Here is a 27,388-nt window from a genome sequence, read left to right on the forward strand (position 1 = left end):
AACATGGCCTGTTCCTTAGATGGCTGCAAAGGCAAAAAACAGTTTTTAATGCACCAAGTGTGACATTGTACAGTCAGTGTAACAGGGGGTTGAATTGCCAAAGGAATCTTTCGACTATTCACTGTAACTGGAGGAAGATTGATAAAATCCTCGGAGAAATGACTTAAAAGACATTTAAGAATTTCCCTCAGGTTTCTGCTGAGTTATGGTGCACAATAGAGAGAACCCCAGAGTATTTTGCCAAGAAGCAAACAGGGAAGTGGTAGATCATGCTTTCATTCTTACATTCAGCAATACGGGAGGGTAACTGCACTGTGAAATCTAGGCATCAACCACACAATTCATTGCATTCCCAACTTCTTTGTTTTCAGAGGGAGGGAGATTTCACATGTATTTGTAATTGCTCTGTTTAAAATATCAAGTATTGAATTTTACAAGTTACCATCTTGTTATTTATACCCCTGCTTACACGTGTTTTTTTCTTTTAATTATCAGCAATTTGTGGTGGTGAGATCAGTAAAGAATCAGGACAGATCCAGTCTCCTAACTATCCAGATGACTATAGACCAATGAAGGAGTGCGTGTGGAAGATAACAATGTCTGAACACTACCATGTAGGATTAATGTTTCAGGCCTTTGAGGTAACTTTGTTGCATGTTAAAAATTTAACAGGTAGAAAGTTTAAATGATTGAACATCACTGTGCAGAGAATATAGCCCGAGGTAAAGTGCAACTAGCTTCAGATTTAATTCTTTCAGAGCTATAATCCATTGATAAGATTATAGGGTTTGCTTGGTTTTTGCATGTAGGTAATGAAAAATTTCAAGAACTGATTACTGGAGTTTGCACTTTCTTCGCATTAATGTGTTCAATTCTGGGATAGTGTTCAATTCTGGTTATAGTGTTCAATTCTATTTTATAGTGTTCAATTCTGGTCGCCACACTACCAGAAGGCTGTGGAGGCTTTAGAGAGGGTGCAGAAAATATTTATCAGGATGTTGCCTGGTATGGAGGGCATTAGCAATGAGGAGAGGTTGAATAAATTCGGTTTGTTCTCACTGGAACGACGGAGGTTGAGGGGCGACCTAATAGAGGTCTACAAAGTTATGAGGGGCATAGACAGAATGGATAGTCAGAGGCTTTTTCCCAGGGTAGGGGGCATAGGTTTAAGGTGCGATGGGCAAGGTTTAGAGGAGATGTACGAGGCAAGATTTTTACACAGAGGGTAGTGGGTGCCTGGAACCCGTTGCCGGAGGAGGTGGTGGAAGCAGAGACGATAGTGACGTTTAAGGGGCATCCTGATAAATACATGAATAGGATGGGAATAGAGGGATACGGACCCGAAAGTGCAGAAGAGTTTAGTTTGGACGGGCAGCATGGTCGGCACAGGCTTGGAGGGCCGAAGGGCCTGTTCCTGTGCTGTACTTTTCTTTGTTCTTTGTTAAATTGCGCCTATATTTGACTAGTGGAGTAGATTCCATGCTCGTTAGCCTTATATTAAACATTTTTTACATCTGAAATTTAAATTGCTCATTGCTTTATACTGAAGAGTTGAATTTCGTATTTGTAAGCAGAATTGGGATGGAAAAAAACCCTAAGAACTCAGTTTTATAGCCAATTCCGAATTTTATGAGAAAGACGAGGAATAAACGAGGGTACAAATATTTTACTGGAGGAGGATTGATTTCAGGCAATTGAAGAGAAATCTAAACTATGTAAATTGGAGTCAAAAATTGGCAGGTTGAAATGGAGCAACGGACAACCTTTAAAGGGAAGATGATTGGGTACAATCTCAGCCCATTCCCACATGGGAAATGGAGGTCAGCCCAAACCATGAAATGGAAAATCAGGGCGTATGACAGATGTCAGCTTGATATTACAAGGGATAATTGAGCTGAATGCTAACAGTACAGTGTGGTGAAAAAGGAAAGGAGTCACAAGAGGCTAAGACTAAATTAATACATTAGGTTGGTGGCAAAGAAGAGGACACCTGGTAAATGAAGACGTTACTGAGGTATTGGATGTGATTTAAAGAAAAATAGATAAAGAGACAGTACTAGAAAGATTAGCAATACTTAAAGTGGTTAAGTCACTGGACCCAGATGGATTGCATCCTAGGTTGCTGAGGGAAGTAACAGTAGAAATTATACTGATTCTGGTCACATTTCTCTCCAGACATAGGGGTAATGCCGAAGTACTGGAGGATTTCGGGCTAAATGGTTTCTGTGTTCTGAATTTTTCAAAAAGGGGAAGATAGATTGCAATTATGGATTAGTCATTTTAACATTGGTGATGGGGAAGTTTTTAGGAATAATAATCTAGGAGAAAATAAGAACCACTTTTGGACAAAAATGGACGAATAAAGGGCAACCCATACAGTTTTGTTTAGGGCAAATATGCTTATCCACCTTGACTAATATTTTGAAGAGATAACAGGTGGATGAGGGCAGTGCAGTTGATGCTGTGCATCTGGACTTGAAAGCATTTAACAAAGTTCACAAAATTGAAGATCATGGGATAAAAGGGGATGGAGCGGTTGACATATGAGGAGAGATTCAACAGTTTGGGCTTATACTCACTGGAGTTTAAAAGGATGAGAGGGGAGCTGATTGAGGTATATAGAATATTAAAAGGGATTGATAAAGTAAATAGACCAAATGTTCCCCCTTGTGGGGGAATCTAGAACAAGTGGTCACAGGTATAGGTTGAGAGGCAGTAGCTTTAAAACTGAAATGAGGAGGCATTACTTCTCGCAGAGAGTGGTGATTTTGGGGAACTCGCTTGCCCTAGTGCGGTCGAGTCCAAATCATTAAATGGTTTCAAGAGGGAAATAGATATATTTCTGCTTTTAAAAAACTGGTTAAAGGCAAATGGAGAACAGGCAGGGAGGTGGCTTTGAGACCAGGAAGAGATCAGCCACGATCTGATTGAATGGCGGGGCGGGCTTGAAGGACTGAACTGCCTACTTCTGCTCCTAATTCCTATGCCCCTATGTTCCTAAAAGGAGCATGGATGTAAAATTAGCTGAAGAATAGAAAACAGCAAGTTGTGATGAATACATTTTTATTGAATTGGAGGAAGATATGCAGTGGTATTCCCTAAGGTCCAGTATCAAAATCACTGCTGTTTTTGGTAATCATTAATGTCGTGGGCTCATGGGTACAGGGTACAATTCAAAAATTTGCAAAGTACATGAAACTTGGAAGGGTAGCAGAATATAAAGGTAGATAGTAATAGATTTCAAGAGGCTATAAAGAGGATGGTGGAGTGTGCAAACACATGATAGATGAAATTCAATGCTTTTTGATAGGGCGAATGTGGAAAGATATTGGCTGGATTTTCATCCCAGAGCCAGGTAGCACGGTGTCAGAAAATTTCCCAGCTTGGCATGCCCCTTGGGAGAAAGTGTCTGCAAAGGTGGGAGTTTTGTTTGGGGATGGAGGGGGTGGGTGCTAACTGAAGTCCTTCCCTCCGGCCCGGTAAGTAGTTTGGAGGCAGCCACGAGGACTGCTGAGTGTTAAGGTCAGCTGCTTCAAAGCCCCGCTTCAGTGCTCTGGAACTTTATCCCAATTTTTAAAATTAACATTAGACTCTCTATCTCTCACATCACACTCTCTCCCACCACAATGGCACTCACCATGCCCCTTCATGTCACCCTGTGCTCCTGCACCCACTTCCCAAGACTCCTCATGCCCTCTCTACCAAGCCATGCCCTTTGCCCATCCATAATAGTCCCTCATGCCCTCCATACCAACCTATGGTACTTCCATGTGCATTTACCCAGTATTTGTGTGGAAAAGCTTAAAAAAACAACCATGCATTCATAACTTTCTTTAAATAGAACAGCTTTTACTGAAGCCCTAGAAACTTGTCAATCACCAGATTTTTAAGTATCAATGGCAGAAACTACAAGCACTGGATACCTCTTTATCTTGTGTAAATAACATTGTACATTTTACAAAATTGATCTAATATCAAGAGTTGTCAATCACGCAATGTTTTCCCTTAGGCACAGCTGTTTAAGCAGAATAACGAATGCTTGGGCTCTGCCAATATCTGCCTCTGTGAAAACCCAGCCCAATATATGCTAAATGGTGCAATTTTGAAAGAGGTGCAAAAACAAAGAGACTTAGGGGTGTTTCTTCACAAATCTTTGAAGATGGCAATTGATAAAATGTGTGGGATCTTGGACTTTATAATTAGAGGCATAGAGCACAAAATTGAATAAGTCATCCAAATCCTTATAAAACAACTGTTTGTAAGCTGAAGTATTGTGGCCAATACTGCGGACCACACATTGGGTAGGATGTGAAGGCTTTGGAGAGAGTACAGAAGAGATTAACTAGAATTGTTCCAGGAATGAAGGATTGGAGTTATGTGACTAAAGTACAAAAGCTGTGATTGTTTTTATTAAAGTTGAGAAGACTAAGAGGAGATTTAATAAAGATAGTTAAAATCATGAATGATTTAGATGGAGTAAATAAGGAGAAACTATTTCAGTGGCTGAAAGGTCTATAACAAGAGGACACAGATTTAAGATGATTGTTGAAACAACCAGAGATGATCTGAGAAAAAAACTTATTTTACAACATGTGTGGTTAGGATTTAGAAGGTACTGTTTATGGGATGATGGAAACAGACTCACTCAGAGCCTGCAATAGAAGGAAACTGAAATACCTGAAGAAGAAAGAAAAAAATCAGGGATATAGGAAAGAGTGGGGTAATAAACTTCTTTTCGAAAGAGATGATGCAGACCTGATGGGCCAAATGGCCTTCTCCGTTGTGCTGTTCCAAGATTCAATGAAAACCAATCCATTTTTATTTGGTTCATAGATATTGCTCATTCACTTTTAAAATAAGTCCTGGTTTTCTTGTACAAAAATGAGTAAAATATTTTCCTTATTCTGTCATAGGTTGAGCGACATGACAATTGTGCCTATGACTATTTAGAAGTCCGAAATGGCAATAATGAAAACAGTCCTTTAATTGGGCGTTTCTGTGGCTACGACAAACCAGAAGACATCAAATCTACTTCTAATACTCTCTGGATGAAGTTTGTTTCTGATGGAACAGTTAATAAAGCAGGATTTGCAGCAAACTTTTTTAAAGGTACGAATAGGCAAAATCCAGAGTAGTGTAAGATGCAATAAATATAGCCTAGGTAGCATTCTTAATAACTTTGTCTAATTATATACAGGAAGCAAAATATAACTGATTGCAAAAATAACCAAGAAATGCAAGTATTTCAATCTTAAAAACTGCTGAGCTGTCTTTGCAGGTGGACAAGTATGTGGGAAACAAATTCTTGAATAGTTATTTGATTAAGCCTTCTTAAAATTGTAAGTATATTGTAATGTAATCAAAGGGAGAGCTCAATAACGTAATATTTTTCTTTTGCTAGTATAAAATGAGTCCTTGGCTTATTGTCTGATAATGTTTCATCTAGTTATCTTCTTGGCAGTCTTTTCCCCCAGTGGTGGTTTGGCATTGCCTTCCAAACTTAAGGCAGAGGCTAGGTCTACCTCAGTTGGAACAGGAATCAAACCCATACTGTTTGCATTATTCCGAACCACTTGCTAGCCACCTAAGCTACCCAGTTCCCGGTCAGGAATAATAGAGGGACCCGAGGCAAATAGGGTGATTTTAACTACCAAAAGTGGGTGAGTTGGAGCTATAAAGAAATTTAAAACCTCCAACCTGCCTCCATCCCTCCTCCAGCCCCACCACTTTTGGCTTTAACAGAGGTGGGACAGGAAGGTGGCTTGTCCAACTAGTTGGAATGCCTAAGATGTAACCTTCCAGGTTTAACCCTGACTAACTGGGTTTCCCAGGCCTCAGGATACGCAGCAGCTCAGGGAAGGCAACAACAACTTCATGAAGCGGTATGTACCTTCACAGAACTGCTTGTGGTCCAGGAGGAGCATAAGTGCTTTCCCTGGGCTCCCAAGTATTACTGATCCCAGGCTTGGGGAACAGGCCATGATCAGCGATCAGATACCCCCGACAGAATCAAATCCCACCGATATTATACTTACCCCAAGAACAGAGTTAAAATGCCAAAATATTTAGTGAACCAGATTTCTGGGTTTTCTAGCCCATGTTCCAACCTGCCTCCCCATCCCCCCCCCCCCTCCCCCCCCCCCCCCCCCCCCACCCCTCCCAATCCCCTTCATTAACAATCACAGTCAATTTTGGGGCATGGAATTCCATCCAACGTTTCCAACAATATGCTTTTTAACTTCAGCCTTAAATAAACATCCCACCTGTTACCAGTGTGCAGTTATTGGGATTAAGATTTATTTCATTTTGCTTTTAAAATTGGGGGAATGTCATTGATAGGGGAAGAACTAATTCCTCTTTTTATTTCTGGCCATCAGTATCAAATGCTTCTAAGGCTGGGTGTAGCATAGGGAAATGCAAAGTAAAGCTTGCCATAGCTCTACACCAGCAATGTGCTCCACAGTAACGCCCAAACTGCACCAAAGATTGAGTGTTGTGCTAGGTTTTGTGATCCATCACCAAACTCACAAAGAGTAGGCTCAGACTCATTTTCAACTGATCCGCTACTGCTCCTGAACAATGGCTTATACCATCGGCATGCGTTAGATTCAAACTTACCTTCTGGAGGAGAATTTCACAGTGCTGCCCAGTCCTGGTATATCTTGGAATTACCATATACTAGAACCATTCTCACGATACTGAGTAAATCCTTGTAAATAATCAGTTAAAAAAAACAACCCACTGTTTTGATGAGGTAACTGATTTCTGTCAGGCAATGATGAGACTGCTGTAATTAGCCTCAGAGACCTTGTGATTGGGAATAATGAGGGCATGTTTGAATTAAAGTGTGATGCCTCTGTGGTCAAATGATCTGTGAATTCACACAGACAATGTCCGCTGGAACAAGAAATTTGATAGTTCCAGGCATTATGGAACAGTAAAACAAAACTTAAATGCTGCAGATGGCAAAAATGTGAAATACAAACATAACCCACCAACCCGCCGTGTGTTTTCAGACAAACGAGGGGACCCGCAAGTGGGACCTACCAGTCCTGGCGTTGTCAACGGCAACCTGCACGGCATGTGATGGAGGGTGGGGTGCGGGGGTGGGAGCACCCATTTGGCCGGTGCCTGCAGAACAAGGGGTCAAGGTGGGTGGTGAGTGGGTGTGCAGCAAGATGGCTGCCGAAATGATGGTCCATCCCTGTACACCACCCCAGTCCCGTGGGTAGTCACCCCGGCCACTCAACCTGTTCCCCCATTCCCCCCCGCCCCAAACCCTGGCAGGGCCCCTGACCCCGGCCAGCCCAGCCAATGTCCGGTCCAGCAGCCTGCAGTCACTCCTCTCCATTAAGAGGATTCCTACCTCCTCTCTCTCCCTCAGCAGCTACCACGCCGGTTTCACGATTTTTAAAAGTACAAGTGAACAGCGCCATCGGGAACTCAGCCTATCCGAGGAGAAGAATCGCAGAGATCCCGGAGAATACCAGGCCGGTCCCGCTAATGATATACAAACGGTGTTTACTGTGCTTGCATTCCGGAATGCATTGGTGCCACTGTCGAGATGATGGAGAAATGCGATTTTGGTGTTGGAACCTAGTCTCTGCCCAAACGCATTTTGCAATTTTGGCATTGGCAAATGGAGAATCCCGCCCAGTATATTTTCATCAGTTGTAACCCAGTGCACAACCGCACATTATTCTTACCCACTGAAACATCAAAGAGAGTTGTTTCTTCTTGAGTTTTTGAATTGCCTGGAACTGTAGTTTAATCCTTTGTATGTATGTTCATAACTCATAAATAGCCTCTAAATAAAGGATGCCAGTGTTAAATTTTCATTGGATTACTCTGTTCTCATGTCTTAACATAATCCCAGAAATTAGACTAACTTTAAAAATCATTAATTTGTCAACCAAGCAGAATATTGGGGAGGGTGGAATTTGGACTCCGAAAGAAGTGGATCTAGGCTGGTGAGTAATAAAAGATTTTAAAATCTCAAATGCGATCCCAGCCTGTCTCCAACTTACTATTTTTCACTTTAAGTGGGTTAGGGGGGCACATGACATTACAGCACTACCTGTGGGCCAGATGGGGCAAGAGCGTTTCTCCCAGGCTCACTAAGTCAGTCCGCCTATCTCCACCCCCTCATGATCTCGAACTACCACTTGTGACCTCCCCAAACTTTCTGACATTTGCTACCTGACTGCTTACCTTTTTGATCGGCTGCCAGACAGGAAATCTCATGGAAATGCAAAAGATTCCCTGCACTTAGTTTCTGCAAGACCCCTAGGAATCTTCTCCCCTGCCCACTTCATGGTCCTGAGCAAATATTTGGGTTCATTGTGTTCAATTCAGGGCATTGCACTGTCAGATGGATGTCAAGGCCTGTGGAGTGGATGCAGAAAAATATTATTTGAATGGTACCAGCAATGCAGGACTTCAAGTATGTGGAAGGACTACAAAAGCTTGGATAGTTCATCTTAAAGGGACATTTAATAGAGATAATCATAAAGGGCATTGTAGGGTGAATAAGGTAAAATTATTCCCAGTGGTAGGAGGGTTGGTAACCAGAGAATATAGATTTAACATGATTTGCAAAGGAACTAAAGCCAGGAAAAGAATATTTTTTGGAAAGCACTGCCTGAAAGGGTGGTGTAGGCAGATTAATTAATAACTTTCAAAAGGAAATAAGATAAATATTTGAGGAAAAATTCATACGGTTATAGGGAAAGAGGAGGGCAGTAGAACTATTTAGATAGCTCTTTCAAAGAGTTGGCATAGGCTTAATGGCTGAATGGCCTTCTTCTATGCTGTATCATTCTATGAAATGGTTTGCACAGGTATTTACATAATTTCTAGGATGTTTACTTCAATCTTCCACTCAGTGAGATTGAGAGAACATAGAAACTTCAGATAGTCATATCTATGTTCTTTACTCACATTCAAGTAGGCCTTATTATCATTCAAAAATCTATCAACTTTTTCATTTATAAAAGGTGTGTTCCATCTACTGAACTGCTGTCAAAGAAAAAAGCAATAGTAACGACCCCATCCAAAAACATCAGGCATAGTAATGTAGGCTGCTAACAATTATTTTTAATTTCTTTATTGTCTCCACAGAGGAGGATGAATGTGCCAGACATGACCATGGAGGTTGTGAACAGCAATGTGTGAACACTTTGGGCAGTTATAAGTGTACCTGTGATCCAGGGTATGAACTTGCAGCAGACAAGAAAAGTTGTGAAGGTAAAAGTTACTAAATATGGGTATAAAATAACTTAATGAGGGTTCCAATTTTCATACTGTAAATTGATAGCACAAACATCCATTAGATTATTGAAGCACCTGAGCCCCAGGAAAAAAAATGCTTAATTATAGCTCTGGCTCTCTGATATATGATGTTAATTACACAATGTTTATTTAAACAACATAAAGAGATTTCAAATGTTTGCAATTTCTGCCATTAATATTTTAAAGGGACTGGATGATTGTCACTCTTATTTGCTTAACGTAAAAAGGAATTTTTTTTTAAGGGAAGTGGAAATTGGGACACAAGATGTCATAGCAGGTGGACAGGATGTATACCTTGGCATGGAGGATAGGAGGGGCCATAAGGGTGGGTCAGGGTGCATATCTTGGCATGAGGGACCATAGGGGGTGGATGGATGGCATGATCAGGAATTATCCTGATCCCCACTACATTACTCAAGGATGAAAATTCAGCCCATCATTTGACAAAGCATCTTTCTCCTCAAAAGGGAATAAGAATTGGCAGGACAGCTGCTTCTCACATCTGTAACTGCTCTCTGCTGATAATAGAATGCCATTCCTGGCAGCTATAGAGAAATTATGAGCCAAAATATTTTTCTTAGCACACAAAAGGATCACTCAAACATTAATCTTTGAATGTTTATTTCCCTGTTTTGCTATGTAAGCACTAGATTAATTATATTAATTTTAACCAATTCTAATTTTTATATCAGTTATCTCACCTTAAACGGAGGTTTTGTGGTCACAGTGGCATGATCCTCCGGCCATGCTGTGCCGGGCAAGCATCTTGCCGCAGCGTGGTTGGTGAAAGCCGGGAGACCCCACTCCTGGGATCTACGTGGCTCACAACGCCTCGCCAGATTCAATGCACTCTTGCAAAGCGTTGCAAGGTGAATCCCGGCCACAATGGGCGAGATCACGTTTTGGCAAATCTGCATATTAGAGTGAGGCAGTAAGCCTTACAGATTCCCGACATACCTGAGGCTTTGGGATTCAATCCCTTTGCCTCGGGGTCCTTAGGGTGAGTGCTGTTTGGTATTGGTCCCCACAAATGGGGACCAGACAGAATGGCACTAATGCGGGGTCTCCAATGGGATCGGAGGCCCCCATCTGCATGCCAGTTGGGCAATGTGGTGCCCTGGCACTGCCACCTGTGTGTCAGCCTGGCACTGCCAAGATGCCAAGCTGGCATTTTTTGTGCGCAAATGATTGGGCTGAGGTTGCCCAGAGTGAGTTTGGAGGGGTGCGGGGGGGAGGCACTCCCATGTTGCATTTTGGCTGGGGAGGGGGAGCATGCATTTTTTTGTGGGTCTCCGAGATCGGGGCGCCATTTATAAATGGCGTCCTGATCTCTCGCTACAATAGGGAATTCCAGCGAGCGGAGCTCATCATTGTAAAAAGCGGGGCTATGTGCGATCACAGCTGTGTATTCTCTGTTCCAGCACCTCGCTTTGAATAGCCATGGGCGGTATTCTCCGCTCCCGATAAAAATCGGGATGGCCGTCATGAAATCGGCCGAGCTTCACGACGGCCTCGGGGCCCGCTCCCCGCACCTAATTCACCCCCACCCAGGGGGACTAGGAGCGGGCACCCGTCGTTCCCGGCCGCGACCTTGTCCCGCCGGAAATGATGCGGAAACAACGCTTTTCTGATGTAATCCGCGCATGCGCGGGTTGCCGGCTCCAACCCGCGCATGTGCGGATGACATCAGCGCGCAGACGGCACGAACCCACGCATGTGCGGTGCCGTCTTTCTCCTCCACCACCCGTCAAGATGTGGCAGCTTGATCTTGCCGGGCGGCGGAGGGGAAAGAGTGCGTCCGTTTTGGATGCTGGCCCGACGATCGGTGAGCACAGTCGCGGTGCTCCCGTCCAAATCGGGCCCCTAGATGCACCAAACGGGCATCTGGCGCCCGTTTCACGAATGCAACGACCAGGTGTGGTTGCTGCCGTGGTGAAACGGGCGTGAAGGGCCAGCCGCTCGGCCCATCGGGCTTGGAGAATCGGCGTTCGCCGTGAAAAACGGCGAGCGGTGATTTTTCCGAGCCGAGGGGGGAGAGAATCGCTGGGGGTGCCAGAGGGGCGTAAAAAATGTCGGGAGGCCCTCCCACGATTCTCCCATGCCACGTGGGGAGTGGAGAATTCCGCCCCATGTGTTTCTCGACACAGCGAGTGCCAGGAAACACGAGGCTAAAGGAGCTTGCTTGGGGTCTTTTTTTCTTTTAGGGAAGATCGTGCCCAGTGTGTCATGTACTTCCCTTGGAGCCAGAAGCTCTGGGTTGATTCCCACTCCAGGATTTGATGGCCATGGAAGTGTGGTGGTAACGTGGCCAAAACAGGGTGATTATCAACTTGTAAATCCTTGAAAAGTGCCTGTGGTTTGCGGTAAGAGTGGGAGAGTCTCCTGGTTAGACATGCTGGATGTGCAATGACACCCTTCAAACTATAGCAGGGGTGGGCAAACTTTTCCGTGCAAGGGCCACATTCAGAAATTCACAATTTTAAAGGGCCGCATAGTATATTAAGTAAAATAATTACTTCACCCGGTTATGATTCTGGGCGCCTCATATAGAACATAGAACAGTACAGCACAGAACAGGCCCTTCGGCCCTCGACGTTGTGCCGAGCAATGATCACCCTACTCAAGTCAACGTATCCACCCTATACCAGTAAGTAACCCAACAGCCCCCCCCCCATTAACCTTAAAAGAATAATTTAAAGTTTTTTTTTTTTTAATGACTTGGTGGGCCGCATAAAGACCTTTGGCGGGCCGCATGCGGCCCGCGGGCCGTAGTTTGCCCACCCCTGAGCTATAGCCTCTGTTGACATGTTGACAACTTGCTCCAGAAAAAGTTAGCCATGGAAACAGACATAAGCACATGATTTGTCTGCCTCATGTGTCACTAGACATGGTAAAGCCTCTAAATGTAAGTCTATCAGCCCTTAAACCAGTATAGTCTGGATAAGTGTGAGGTTATCCACTTCAGTAGCAAAAAAAGGAAGGCAGGTCATATGTGAATGGGTGTAAATTGAGTGAGGGGATTCTCAGCAAGATCTCGGTGTCCTTGTGCATCAGTCACTCAAAGTAAGCGCACAGGTACAGCCGGCAGTAAAGAAGGCAAATAGTATGTTGGCCTTCATAGTGAGAGGATTTGAGTATAGGAATAGAGATGTTTTACTGCAATTGCACAGGGCATCAGTGAGGCCACACCTGGAGTATTTTCTGCAGTTTAGGTGTCCTTATCTGAGGAAGGATGTTCTTGCTATGGAGGGTGTGCAGAAAACGTTTACCAGGATAATTCCTGTGATGGCAGGACTGTCCTCTGAGGAGAGACAGTGGGCGCGATTCTCCGCTGCCCACAACGGGTCTGAGAATAGCGGAGGGCCTTCCCGACATTTTTCCTGACCTCCGGCTATTCTCCCCTCCCCCCACGGCCGCCCCACGACACGAATCGCTGCTCGCCGTTTTTTACGGCGAACAGCGATTCTCCCCTGGCCGATGGGCCGAATTCCCAGGCCTTTACGGCCGTTTTCATGAACGCAAACACACCTGCTCTCACCGTTCGTGAAAACGGCCGCAAAGTGCCGTTCCGGACAACCATGGCACCGATTGGCACGGCCACACCACGGATCGGTGCCCACCGATCGCGGCCAGCGGGTCTGATACCCGCGCACTCTTTGTTCCTCCGCCGCCCCGCAGGATCAGTCCACGGGGCGGCTGAGGGGCATGACAGCCCGCGCATGCGCGGGTTTGACGCATATGCGTGATGACGTCATCCGCGCATGCGCGGGTTGGAGCCGTCCGTCCAATGCCGCGCTGCTAGCCTCGCCCGAGGGGGAGAATCGGGTCCCGGGAGTGGGTGCGGAGGCTGCCGTAAAACACGGCCAGTTTCACGGCAGCCTTTACGACTCTCCGCATTTGCGGAGAATCGCGCCCTAAGACAGTGTTTAGGATTATATTCATTGCAGTTTAAAAGAGATAGAGGGAATCCTATGGAAACTTATAAAATTCTCACAGGATTAGACAGAGTAGATTCAGAAAGAATGTTCCCGATGGTGGTAGAGTCCAGAACTAGGGATCATAGTTTGAGGATAAGAGGTAAACTTTAGAGGACTGAGGTGAGGAGAAATTTCTTCACCCAGAGAGTGGTCAATAGGTGGAATTCACTATCACAAAAAGTAGTTGAGGCCAAAACACTGCCTCCCATCCACTGACTCTGTCTACACCACCCACTGCCTGGGGAAAGCGGGCAGCAGAATCAAAGACACCTCCCACCCGGCTTACTCACTCTTCCAACTTCTTCCATCGGGCAGGAGATACAAAAGTTTGAGAACACGCACAAGCAGACTCAAAAACAGCTTCTTCCCCGCTGTTACCAGATTCCTTAACGACCCTCTTATGGACTGACTCCATTAACACTACACCCTTGTATGCTTCACCCGATGCCGGTGTTTATGTAGTTACATTGTGTACCTTGAGTTGCCCTATTACATATTTTCTTTTTTTTTCTTTTCTTTTCATGTACTTAATGATCTGTTGAGCTGCTCGCACAAAAATACTTTTCACTGTACCTCAGTACACGTGACAATAAACAAAATGCAAATCCAAACATTGTGTAATTTCAAGAAGGAATTAGATCTGGTTCTTGGGCTAAAGGGATCAAGCGACATGGGGGAAGAGTTGATCAGGGTATTGAACTTGATGATCAGCCATGATCATGAAAAATTGCGGAGCAGGCTCACAGGGCCGAATGGCCTCCTCCTGCTTCTATTTTTCATGTTTCTATATATGTTTCTGTCCTGAAAACAGTGACTGATGGTGAGATAGAGGCACTGTGCCTCTGCCTGCATTTGAAGCTATGGTGGTGGTGCAGGACTGCACAGAATGCAACTTATGATTTATCCAAATGGCCACGGTTCAACTGTGTTCTGAATGGAGAGTGTTGGTGGGCAGTTCCATCAAAGGGCATCATGGCTAATTGTTATAAACGCTACTACACTTAGAGCAACAGTCAATGGAGAGTAACCCAGACTACTGGGCCAGGATTCTCCCTTCTGGGGACTAAGTCCCCACGCCGGCAGCAAAACCGGCGGCAACCACTCCGGCGTCTACAGCCCGTCAAAGCGAGAAATTTTCGGAACTTTCGGGGGCTAGGTGGACGGCGAAGGGGTTGGCGCCACACTAGCCGGCGCCAAAGGGCTGGTGCGAGTTCACACGTGCATGGAACGGCCGACGTGATCTCGCGCATACGCAGACCGGCCCTGATTGCGGGCCAGGCCACCGTGCCCCCCCCCCCCCCCCCCCGCAGCTCCCGAGGACCCCCCCCTGCACACTTTTCTGCCATGTCCTGCCGTGCGTGAGGTGAGTGATTCACACCGGTGGGAATGGCCAAAACTGGACGGCCGCTCGGCCCACCAGGGCCCGGAGAATCACCAGAGGGGTGCTGTCAACGGCCTTGAAAAACAGCGCCGGAGAATAGGGCAGCCAATGGTGGGGTGGCGGAGTGGGATTTGCGTCTCCCCTGGGGATTCTCCGACCCGGCGGGGGGTCGGAGAATCCTGGCCCTAATTTCTACTTCTTCTTGTCCCAGGAATAATGAAGCATGCTTCAATATCTCTATTACTGCCTCAGCTGTAATCAGTTAATCCATCATGAATTGAATGTGGCACCTTCACAACCTATCTGACTTTGTACCATACCAAGTAGTTCATTTGTTTCAGAGATTTATAATGCTGAAGGAGGCCATTCATCCCATCATGTCTATGCAGGCTCTTTGCTTGACCAATCCAAAACTAGCCCCACTGGCCTACCTGCAGAAGCATTTAAACTATCAGGGTCTTAATCAAATTATCATATTAAATCATTAATTGAGAATTGTGTCAAAGATAATTTGTATTGCATATCCATTTTACCATTAGTGACATGCTACTCAGCCATTTGAAAACATGTTTGATATTTCAGGCTAGCTGTTATACTTATACCAATTCTGTTATATAGAAACTCACATTTAGTAATTAAATCTAATGATTTTAATTTTAGCTGCCTGTGGAGGACTCTTGTCAAAGCTAAACGGAACGATCACTACACCAGGCTGGCCTAAAGAATACCCTCCGAATAAGAACTGTGTTTGGCAAGTTGTGGCTCCTACACAATACAGAATCTCTATGCAGTTTGAATTTTTCGAATTAGAAGGCAATGATGTAAGTACCTTAAAAGTTGTCAGATCACAAAATGAAAGCTCCTAATTTTAGCTAGATCCAAATAACAGACATGAGCTGATAAAGCAGTTTTTAAAAAAAAATATATGAAGTATATTGCAGTCTGTGTTTGTGAAACATCATAAATTTTCTAAGATGCAGTATATAATATTGTGACCATGACGATGACAACCAAATAACCAATTGTTGATTTAATTGTTTCTGAAATATGTTAACTGGACTCAGATTTATCTGAGTGTTAAGTGAAGCAAATGAGCTGATTATGGAAACTTGGCACAAACAGCACATGCCTCTTGGATGTGTCTGGAAAATGCCAATATCTATTTCATAGAACATAGAACATAGAACAATACAGCACAGAACAGGCCCTTCAGCCCTCGATGTTGTGCCGAACAATGATCACCCTACTCAAACCGCGTATCCATCCTGTACCCTGTATTTCAGGCAGTCTTCAGGAAAATCCGGGCCTATGAGTATGGATCCTTTACTTCTGTTAAGAATTTGTGGTGCTGATCAAATATATGAAATTACCTAGCTACTTAATGCTTACCAGCATTGTACAGAGGATCAACTGGAGTAATATTGGGAAAAGGTGGCACCTGTCTGCAGGAATTGATAGTTTGTAGTCTTGGTCCAGTGAGAAAGAGATCTCTGGTCTTCCGATGACTTGAGCTTTGCTGCATAGGTTGCAGGCGACTTTATTTTATGTTTAAAGTTAAAAATGTCTCAAGTTTTCCCTGCTCTTTCTAGTGTTCTTTGGCATTCCAAATCCATACAATATTTTTTCTTATCTGGGAGGATTTGTGGGTTTTTAAAATAATCATTTACGGGATGTGGGCTTCACTGGTAAGCTAGCATTAATTGCCCATCCCCAGTTGCCCTTCAGATGTTGCTGGTGAGTGGCCTTCTTGAATCATTGCAGTCCCTGAGGTGTAGGTACACACACTCCCTGATGGGGAGGGATTTCCAGGAAGTTGACCCAGTGACAGTGAATATTGTACCCATGATGTGGAGATGCCGGCGTTGGACTGGGGTGAGCACAGTAAGAAGTCTTACAACACCAGGTTAAAGTCCAACAGGTTTGTTTCAAACACGAGCTTTCGGAGCACTGCTCCTTCCTCATTCACCTGAGGAAGGAGCACTGCTCCGAAAGCTCGTGTTTGAAACAAACCTGTTGGACTTTAACCTGGTGTTGTAAGACTTCTTACAGTGAATATTGTGACAGGCGATATATTTCCAAGTCGGATTCTAAGTGATTGGAGGAGAACCTCCAGCTGCTGAGATTCCCAGGTATCTGCAGCTCTTGTCCTTCTAGATGGTAGTGGTTGTTGGTTTGGAAGGTGGTGCCAAAGGAACCTTGGCGAGTTCCTGCAGCCCATCTTGGAGATCGCACAGATGGTTGCCACTATTCGCCGGTGGTGGAGGGTTTAACTGCTTGTGGAAGGGGTTGCAATCAAGTGGGCTGCTTTGTCGAGCTTCCTGAGTGTTATTGTACCTGCACTCATCCAGGCAAGTGGAGAGTATTCCATTACACCCCTTACTTGTGCCTTGTAGATGGTGAGCAGGCTTGGTTGGGGGGGGGGGGGGGGTGTTGACCCACCCTGGTAGCCTCAATATTAATATGGCTAGTCCAGTTCACTTTCTGATCAATGCTAACTCACAGGATATTGATTCATAGAATTTACAGTGCAGAACGAGGCCATTCAGCCCATCAAGTCTGCACCGGCCCTTGGAAAGTACACCCTACCTAAGCCCACACTTCTACCCTATCCCCGTAAACCAGTAATCCCACCCAATCTTTTTGGACACTAAGGGCAATTTTGCATGGCCAATCCGCCTAACCTGCACATCTTTGGACTGTGGGAGGAAACCGGAGCACCTGGAGGAAACCCATGCAGACATAGGGAGAATGTGCAGACTCCGCACAGACAGTAACCCAAGCCGGGAATCGAACCTGGGACCCTGGACCTGTGAAGCAACTGTGCAACCGTGCTGCCCCTTGTGTGGGATTTAGCGATGGAAATGCCATTGAATGTCAAGGGGTGATGGTTAGATCCTCTCTTGTAGGAGATGTTCATTGTCTGGCACTTGTGAACGTAACTGGCCACTTGTCAGCCCAAGCCTGGATATTATCCAGGTCTTGCTGCATTTGGACATGGACACCTCATTATCTGAGGAGCAGTGAATGGTGCTGAACATTGTGCAGTCATCTGCGAACTATCGCCACTTCTGACTTTGCGATGGAAGAGAGGTTACTGATGAAGCAGCTGAAGATGGTTGGGCCTAGGACATGACTCTGAGGAACTCCTGCAGTGATCTCCTAGAGCTGATATGATTGACCTCCAACCACGACATCCTTTGTGCCAGATATGACTCCAACCAGCGGAGAGTTTCTCCATGATCCCCAATTACTTCATTTTAACTAGGGCTCCTTGATGCCATACTCGGTCAAATGCTGCCTTAATGTGAAAGCAGTCACTCTCACCTCACCTATGGCATTCAGCTCTTTTGCCCATGTCTGAACCCAGGCTGTAATGAGGTAAATTGTTACTGTCAGTGCTGCTCTCAGAAAACTGACAGGGTAATGTGGTTAGCAAATCTTAACAGCTTATCAACTTATCTCTTGCCTTGATATCAAGAGGTCACCCACACATCAGTTTGGGCAAGAAGTGACAAAACTAATACAATGAAAGAATTCCCAATGTCGTGTGCTGGTCACTTCTCATATGAGAATAAAGTACCGGTCAGTCCTGGCTTCAAGGTAGTAATTTTGCTTTCAAAGCTGGAAAACTGTCATTCAAACTCCGCTTCAGGTCCGAAATCCAATTTGTTATATTCTTGAGAGAGTGCTGCACTGGTGGAAATTCTGTTGTTTGGACTGGATGTTATCTTGAGGTCATTGCCATCCTTGCGGATAGATGTAAAGAATTGAACGGTACCATTCAAAGAAAAGCAGGGAACTCTAACTAACAATTATCCCTGACTCAACACTACCAAAACACAGATTAACTTGTTATTCATCTTAGGGTTGTGTGTGGGACCTTGCTGAGCACAAATTGTTTGCTATGTTTGCCTACAAAACAACAGTGACTGTACTTCAAAGGCAATTCATAGGCTATAAAGCATTTGGTGATGTCCTGAGGTCATGTAAAGTGTTATATAAATGTATTTTTTTCTTGTTCTTTGCATTAGGAGTAGTTTGTCATACTCCAGAAGCTAAGAAGGCCTGTCAAGGCCTTTAGAGCTTCCGTTTTTCTGCCCTGTATATAATCCAGACTTGACCTGCCCCTTGTTTAATGGACCACTCTTTCTTTGCAATCCCAATGGTGCTAACACCTTTTTACAGTGTGTTTAGTTCTGCTTTACTACCACAATGGTTCCATCATGATTATAGCTGTGTGTGATGTTCTTTGATTTCTTAATGAGGATGGCTTCAAAGTGTAGTGTCTCACAAAGAACATCAAGCTTTGTTTTGAACAAAGCAAATTTATTTAGACTGCAAAAAAAAATCTGTCTTGCTTGCTAAGATATAAAATATTACAGATTGACTACAACTGTGATACTAACTACAGAGCTCCTGATAACATGACTATTCAGCATCTCGCCTCACAAACCACATATTGTCACATCCCCCTTCCTTTGAAGTTGTTTAGATATGCATTCAAACATATTTACAGCACACGATGATTGTTGATTCTATACATGGTTTCACAATATTATTGTCCATCAGTTAACAATTTTTTTTTACAAATTAAGTCTTTTTTTTCTGAGATGTGTAGATCTTCTCAATGCAATCTTGTCTTGCAGTTGTGTTTGGTTATTCTCCATTGCTTCTTCATGGTGTTGTTCCAATGTTGCTGTGTTTGTTGCTGGAATTATGTCTTCCTGACATACTGTTGGAGTTGCTTTGAGTGGCTCTGCATCGAATGTGATGTTTGGAAATGTGGGTTGCGTCGTCTTTACCTTAAGAAGTGCTCTAAGGTTTCTCCTCAAGATTGAACCCTCTTCCGTTATTACTACATAGGAATGTGGAGCTGCCTGCTGTATAACATGCGCCATGCCTGACCATCCATTTGGAAGTTGTACTCTTACAGTATCACCTTGTTGTAACGATGATAGATTTTTTTCTGTTCTATCCTAGTACTTTTGTTGTTTCCTTTTGTTTTGTTTGATTTTTTTGATTGCGTCTTCATTTTCAAGATTTGTTGTTGTAAGACTCAGTAACGTGGTACATATCTTCCTTTTCATCAGCAACTGTGTTGGTGATTATCTTGACGCAAGTGCACTAAAAGATTTTCTTTCCATAATTTCTTCCCTTATCTTAAGATGCTAAATAATTCAAGTGTACTCTTTCATTAATGCCAAGTCTCCATGCATAAAGCTCAGCTGTTCTATTATGGGGCACATTTCAGTAGGGTGCAATCATTGCCCTCACTGAAGATATCCAGACATGCACCTACCATGAGAAACCAATCTGTAAATAGGACCAAGCTGGTTCCCCCGCCTCTTTCCTGCCGAGATCATAGAAAATCATAGTATTTACAGTGCAGAAGGGGGCCATTCGGCCCATCGAGTCTGCACTGGCTCCTGGAAAGAGCACCCTACCCAAGGTTAACACCTCCACCCTATCCCCATAACCCAGTAACCCCACCCAACACTAAGGGCAATTTTGGACACTAAGGGCAATTTATCATGGCCAATCCACCTAACCTTCACATCTTTAGAATGTGGGAGGAAACTGGAGCACCCGGAGGAAACCCACGCACACACGGGGAGGATGTGCAGACTCCGCACAGACAGTGACCCAATCCGGAATCGAACCTGGGACCCTGGAGCTGTGAAGCGATTGTGCTATCCACAATGCTACCGTAGCTTTAGGATTTTGAAGTCTCTCTGTGAAGTTGATCATGGGTGTGTCCATTTTCACCTTTCCATGCTTCTTGTTTTTCTTGTTTGTGCCTATGACTTTCATCGAAAATAATTGAAATCTTCAAGTGTGGTAAATCAGTGAAGCTGAGTTTTAAAAAAAATAAGATAAAGGATAATATATAATATAAAGTGTACAGTCACAGATATCATTACCATAATGTTTCAAAGAATATTTTATGGGACATGAGCATCGTCAGCTGGGCCAGCATTTATTGCTCATCCCAAATTTCCCCTTGAGGGGGCAGTTAAGAGTCAACCACATTGATGTGAATCGGGAGGCACATGTACACCATGTCAATGTGCTATTCATCACAGTGCATGATAATTACCTTGTGAAGGGAATTGCTAGCTAAACATGTGACTTTGATTATCCCTTAAATACAGACAGCTGGAATATTTTAGGGTGAGTAGCTATGAGGAAGTATCTTCCAGCTTGAACATAGAAGACCAGACTGGGTTGATTCTTCCACCGTAGCCCTGGCTGTAAGCAATAAGCCAGGGCAAGGATATCTAATTTTCACCCCTAAGGGTCATTAGTCAACCAGATGGGTTTCTACAACAATCGATGATGGTTTCATGGTAATCATTTCAGATTGTTATTGAATTTGGTTTTCACCATCTGTCAGGATGGGATTCGAACCCAGGTCCCCACCTCAGGTTTCTGGATTATGAGTTCAGTGACAATACCACTGGACCACTGCCTCCCCTTTGTCTAAGCATCAAGTATTCCTATTTTGAACAATTATTTCAAGATTATAGGAATATTCTTGATCCTCCTACTTTTGAACTGTCACCAATCAAGTGGGACAACAATTGCTCAGCAGTCAAATGGCTACTTTATTTGCAGTTAAGCTTTGAATCAAGGTGTCCTGATATAATTAACAACTGTATTCCCCAAATCAATAATACTTAGTCTTGACAATGGAATTACATTACTATTGATTGAACTTGGGGAGAATGGTCAAACTACCGTCAACTGACTAACTAGTGATGCTGATTACATATGTTGCAAATTGTCCAAATTCCCTATGGCTCCACTGAGATCTGATGGAATCAACAACAAGAATAAAAGTGCTATTATGATAGCAAAACATCCCAAGACAGATGCAAAGGGGTTTTAAATTCTGAGCAGGCCTTGCTGGAAGAATTAAAGCAGGTGACTGAAGAGGTGAATTTTTAGCAGGCGTCTGAATACGAGGAGAGATGTAACTACTTTGAAGAGTTCAGGGGATGAATTCTGGGATACTAATGGATTTGTGCTAAAAGCAATGGTGGATGATGGATTTCTTGATAATGTGTAATCTCAGTCATTTGGCAAAGGACTTATATTTCTGAGTAAATTGCAGCATCTCCAAGTATTGAAGTTAATCACAGATAAACAAACCACAGTGAGCTCACGATGAAAGGGCTAATCAGATAACCAGAAACTCTCTGGCCTCAGCAGTGCCACTGGGAGTGGTGGCTACTGCTGGGACTCACCCAGTCCTTGACAAAGATTATCCTTGGAGTCAGATGGAGAAGTAAGGTGGGGTGACATAGGGTGTTGAGTGGTGGTTTCAGCACAACTAGTATTGGAGTTTGGGAGTCAGGATACATCAGGGGTGGGCAAACTTTTCCGTGCAAGGGCCACATTCAGAAATTCACAATTCACAAAGGGCCGCATAGTATATTAAGTAAAATAATTACTTCACCCGGTTATGATTCTGGGCGCCTCATATAGAAACATAGAACAGTACAGCACAGAACAGGCCCTTCGGCTCTCGACGTTGTGCCGAGCAATGATCACCCTACTCAAGTCAACGTATCCACCCTATACCAGTAAGTAACCCAACAGCCCCGCCCCCCCCCATTAACCTTAAAAAAAAATAAAATTTTTTTTTTTTTTTTTTAATGACTTGGTGGGCCGCAGAAATACCTTTGGCGGGCCGCATGCGGCCCTCGGGCCGTAGTTTGCCCACCCCTGGGATACATGGACTGTGGGGGTGGGATGAAAGGAAGGAAGGGAAATCCATGGGGGGGGTTCTGACCGTGGGAGGTGTTCTCCTGGGCCTGTAAAGACCCCAACTCTTCCTGCCTGGAGGCCCTGGAATAGGACCTAGTTGGTTTCTAACTTGGCTCTCTCCTCCACTAGTTGCATGATAAGTTGTGGGGGACCAGGAAGAAGCACTTAAGTGGCAATTGATTGGCCACGTGATGCTTCCCGCACCACCATACAAAGTTGTGGTAGGGCCAGAGGCAGTGGATAGGTGCCAGCAAAGATGCTCATGTTATCATGCCTAATTTTATGCCCCCCACTTACCCGCCAACCCACCGCAGGGGACCAAAAAATACTGCCTGTGATGTGTGATGTTCGGTTGGTTCAGATGGGGAAAGTGCTAAGTAATACTTTAATACAGGCAGTAATACTGCCTGCTAGTTTTTGTTTCCATAATTGATCCAATTGTGGTTAATGTTAGCAGTAATAAGATGCATTTTACACTGGCTGCCTCAAATTCCAGAGTGCAAAGCCAAGTAGAAAACCTAGAATTTATTCAAAACCAGTTCACTTTCATGTTCTTGCCCACAGAAAGTTACAGGATTTGCTGTTTCATTATCCGGGCTTGCTAAACCCATATTAGCTTACATCTCTCTCTCTCTCTCTCTCTCTCCACCAAGTTTGTAAACAGGTTCTTCTACACCTGCTGCCCCCATCCCCCTCAAATAAAGCACAGCAATAATCTTTCCTTCTTGCAGCCATGACTGTTCCTTTTTCTGTTTCCCCGTGAACAGATTCATTCTTTCTCCTTACTGTCTGTTTGGGTCCCTCCCAGTGTCCACAACAAACATTTTTAAGGCGAGTCATCCAGGCTCAAAACGATAGCTCCCTTCTCCCTCCACAAATGCTGTCAGACCTGCTGCAATTGTCCAGTATTTTCTGATTTTGTTTCAGATTCCAGCTTCCGCAGTAATTTGCTTATATCTTTTAAGGCGATTTCACATTGCCTCCTGATGATCTGGAAAAAACAAACACGCTCATCAATTTATATTAAGAGGTGCTCCTTGATTGCTCCATTGATTACTGATTACCTTGCCTGATGACAATTTTAGGTGGGCTTGTGAATTGGCGAGTTGCCCACCACGGGGGGAGCCCATGCACTTATGAAAACTGGGGTCCTAGGACCACCAAATGGAATTTTCATCCACAAATCGGCAGATTGTTCACAATCCACCCATTTGTAAAGGCTAACAAGTTCAGAAAACTTTTTTTTAATGAATCCCTGACCAATCTTTAGCCTGCTGCTGGCCCAAACGAGACTTTCCTCTGGAATTGGCTCCTCTCCTCCTGACCCAACCAGCCAGCTCACTTGTCACTGTAGTGATATTCAGATATCAACATACATGATCAATGTATGTAAATATAGTACAGTCATTTCAACACTAGATGGCTCACAGTCAGATACTATAAGAACTGGTTTTCCCACCCTTTTCTAAGTCAGATGATGACATGATGTGATTCAGAACAGTGAACAAGCAAGAGATGGAATAGCTTGGAAAGACGTGCTTTTAGGTGAATTGGACATTCTGAATTCGCCCTCTGTGTACCCGAACAGGTGCCGGAATGTGACGACTAGGGGATTTTCACAGTAACTTCATTGCAGTGTTAATGTAAGGCTACTTGTGACAATAAAGATTATTAGATTAGATTAGATTGACAGGTCTTGGACCACATGAAAAGCAGTTATGTGCTTTCTGCAGAGAAAACGCGAAAGTGAAATTAAACAATCCAAACAGCTGGCTGCGTGCAAGTTGTCAATCACAGCTGAGTAAAACCAATTTCCCATGATGTGAATAAAAGACTTGCAGATCAAAGAAATGAGCGGGTTTAAACCCAGTTGATATGGTTTTCACTTTCTAGGAATTTGCAACAGCTGCTCTTTCTGCCTCTGTAATGGGGGGGCGGTGGAGTTTATGGTGGGGATCAGTCGGGAGGGGGTGTCGGGTCACCCTCGTACTGTGGTGGGGGGAATTGTATTGTGGCAGGGATGGGACCCTGTCGCTGAACCTCACTATCGGGCTGACCACTTAAAATGGCGGTCTGATAGCGGGAATCACGAGGGAATCCCATGCAATCTCCGCCATGCGTTGTTATGCATGGGAAGGGATAGTGAATCCTCTCTGGATTCCCGCTCCCAGCACGAGCGCAAATCCTAGGTAATTAGTCTCCGCTTGGAGAACATAGGACACGATTCTCTGGCCTTGTTGCGCTCTCGCTCAAATGAGTATTACGATGCCGGTGAATAGCAGGAGAGGCAGAAAACAGGAACCGCACCAAACGCCAAACAGTCGGCCTGCTCTGGTAGACGAAAGCAGATCTCGCCGTAGTGTGGCGACAACAAATTCTCACCACTTAAGCCCTATTTCCATACAATTAACAGGGGCCACCCCATTTCCAGCGGCCTCCCGTGATGGAAGTGACTAATTAAGGGTTGTTTCCTACTTCATTTCAATTTTCATGCTTGTGGGTGGGTTCAGGGGTTCGGGGTGGAGGTGAGGAGGGGGGTGCCTGGAAAGTGATCCTGTTGAGGCCTTGGTCTGCTCTGGGGGCAAGTGGGGGAAGGATACCTCATCATGGCAGAGCTGGTTAGAACTCCTTTTTAAAAACGTGAACCTGGTGGAAGGGTTTCTGTGGGTACCTGAGGAGGTGAGTAGCAATCTTCGCTCACAGGCAAAGAGCCCAGGGGCAAGGGCTAGCCACTCCAGTGCTCGGTTGGGGGTGGGGTCCCTCCGCATGGGTCGGCCGCCATGGGAGGGTTCGGGGGAGGCGTTGGAGGACCAACCATGTGCAGCAGCACTATGCCAACCCTGGGTCATTTACCCGTTCTGGTGACAACCCCTGTCCCTGCCCATCTGCCCCACCAGCCACCCATAACCCCCATCGACTGCTGAGGCCCCTGACCGTGCGGCTAAAGGCTATTGCTATTAGGGAATGGCAATCGTGGTTAAGTGAGCACTTCACACAACCCAAGTGTGGCCATGCTAAATTACCTTTAATGTCCAAAGGGGTTGGCTGGGGTTGCTGGGTTACGGATATGGGGCAGAGGTGTGGGCTTAAGGGGGATGCACTTTCCAAGGGCTGGTGCAGATTCGGTGGTCCAAATGGCCTCCTTCTGCACTGTAAATTCTATGTTTATGTCTAAGTGGATCTTAGTATCCCAATCATACCTTGATGCATGGATACTGTGCTTGAACACTGTGGGAGACAACACCAAACATGCAGCAGCCAACATATGAACACCCAAGGGATTGGATACAGCTCCGGGGACATGTCCCAGGCTGGAGGGTGAGTGAGTGCCATGGGGGGGGGGGGGGGGGGGGGGGGGGGGGGGGGGGGGGGGGGAATGCCTGGAGAGATGGGCCAAGTGTTTGAAGGTCGGCATGCATTGTGGAAGAAAGTGACAGAGGCATCATACTAGTTCTGCACAAAGGTCTTTATTGTGTCTTACAATTCCCCACCCTCCTGATGGTGCTTCCCCGTCCCCAACCCTCACCACTTCCCCAGTACCCTCAGTGATCAGTGGTAGAGCCTTCCTAGCTCTACCACTGCATTTAGGTGTGTCCCCAGGATGCACATCAGAGGTGGAGGCAGAAAGCTGCTTACCTCATCCCATGGCCTTCAATGCCCCTGTTGGGCATCCTCTGGGGGCTCCAAGGCTCCGGAGGGCCCCGTCTCACTTGTTAGTGGCACAGCCATGCCCCCCTGTCCTATGTGCTGTCTGTGAGACACGGCCTTGTGAGAGGGGTGGAACACAGGGGAGCTGGTGGCCACCATTGCCATGCCATGGGACGGCTCTGGGTTGGCACCTGGCGCCACCTCCTCCCGCTTGATGCCCATAGGGCACTGGGTTCAGTTTGGGGCAGCTGGCCTGAGCCCTGGCTGCGCCTGCATCATCTGGCTCTGCCAGCCCAGGCAGTTCTCCATGGTCTGCACCATCGTGTTGACGCCCTTGGCAATGCTCCTCAGTGACTGGGACATGCTCTGCAGCACCTCGGCAATGCCTGACTGGGATAAGCTCCACAGCGCCTCGGCTCAGAGAGCAGGACATGTCCCCCAGAACCACATCAAAGTCAACCTGGTACTGGGTCACATCCCCAAGTGAGTTGAACATTCTGCTGAGACCCTCAGCCATGGCCGTCACGACTGCATGATGCCTTGGGCACCTTCACTAATGGTGCCGTAGTCGTGCACCAGGCTCTCCACTGCAGTCACCACCCTAGCAGCATTGGCCTCAGTGCTATACATTGCCTGCCACATCTCCAACGTCTGCAGCCTCTGGGACTCCTCCAAGCAGTTATGGATCTGCTGGAGTGATGCTGACATCTCCCTCTAATGTCCCGGCTGCGCCCTAATGTTTCCATCAGCTCTCGGCTGGTCTCTTCCACAGGCTCAGCATAAGCCTGGGACCCAGCCGGGTCCTGGGATCCAGCAGAGCTCCAACTGTTGTCTTGTCTGAGGGTTCCTGCCTTCACCTGGTGTATATTAGCAGAAGTGTGGTGATTGTGCCCCAGAAGCCCGACCACCAACATTTCCCACCTTGGTGCGTGCATCTGCGCTGGTGCAGAGTGGGGATAACAGCTGTAACACGACTATCACGGTGGCATTCTCGGGGCTCTCCTCCAAGGTTTTCGAACCTAGTGGGGTGGACAACACCCGACGTTGAAAGGAGGCTTGATGGAGGTATCCTTCCCCCACTTGCCCCCACAGCAGACCAAGGCCTGAACAGGATCACTTTCCAGGCACCCCCCTCCTCACCTCCACCCCGAACCCCTGAACCCACCCACAAGCATGAAAATTGAAATGAAGTAGGAAACAACCCTTAATTAGTCACTTACAAGTCTTAAAAAGGGTAAGGATGGGGGATCCGTAAAATTGCAGAGAGGATGGGGTGGGCCAGGAGCCTGGTTGTGAGGCCATCTGATGAATTTTAAGGCCT

At 45.4% G+C, this 27,388-nt stretch overlaps 1 protein-coding gene across 3 annotated transcripts in view; it reads left to right on the forward strand.

Annotated features, from left to right (window-relative positions):
• Positions 1 to 27,388, forward strand: part of LOC119963269 (tolloid-like protein 1) — a 484,046-nt gene that overhangs the window by 369,918 nt on the left and 86,740 nt on the right. For all 3 annotated transcript variants that reach the window (XM_038792118.1, XM_038792119.1, XM_038792120.1), the window contains 4 exons: positions 496 to 641; positions 4,914 to 5,109; positions 9,121 to 9,246; positions 15,310 to 15,470. In XM_038792118.1, coding sequence (XP_038648046.1) covers positions 496 to 641; positions 4,914 to 5,109; positions 9,121 to 9,246; positions 15,310 to 15,470 — 629 coding nt within the window. The remainder of the gene's footprint in view (positions 1 to 495; positions 642 to 4,913; positions 5,110 to 9,120; positions 9,247 to 15,309; positions 15,471 to 27,388) is intronic.

Source organism: Scyliorhinus canicula, chromosome 3, assembly GCF_902713615.1.
Source record: "Scyliorhinus canicula chromosome 3, sScyCan1.1, whole genome shotgun sequence".
Lineage (NCBI taxonomy): Eukaryota > Metazoa > Chordata > Chondrichthyes > Carcharhiniformes > Scyliorhinidae > Scyliorhinus > Scyliorhinus canicula.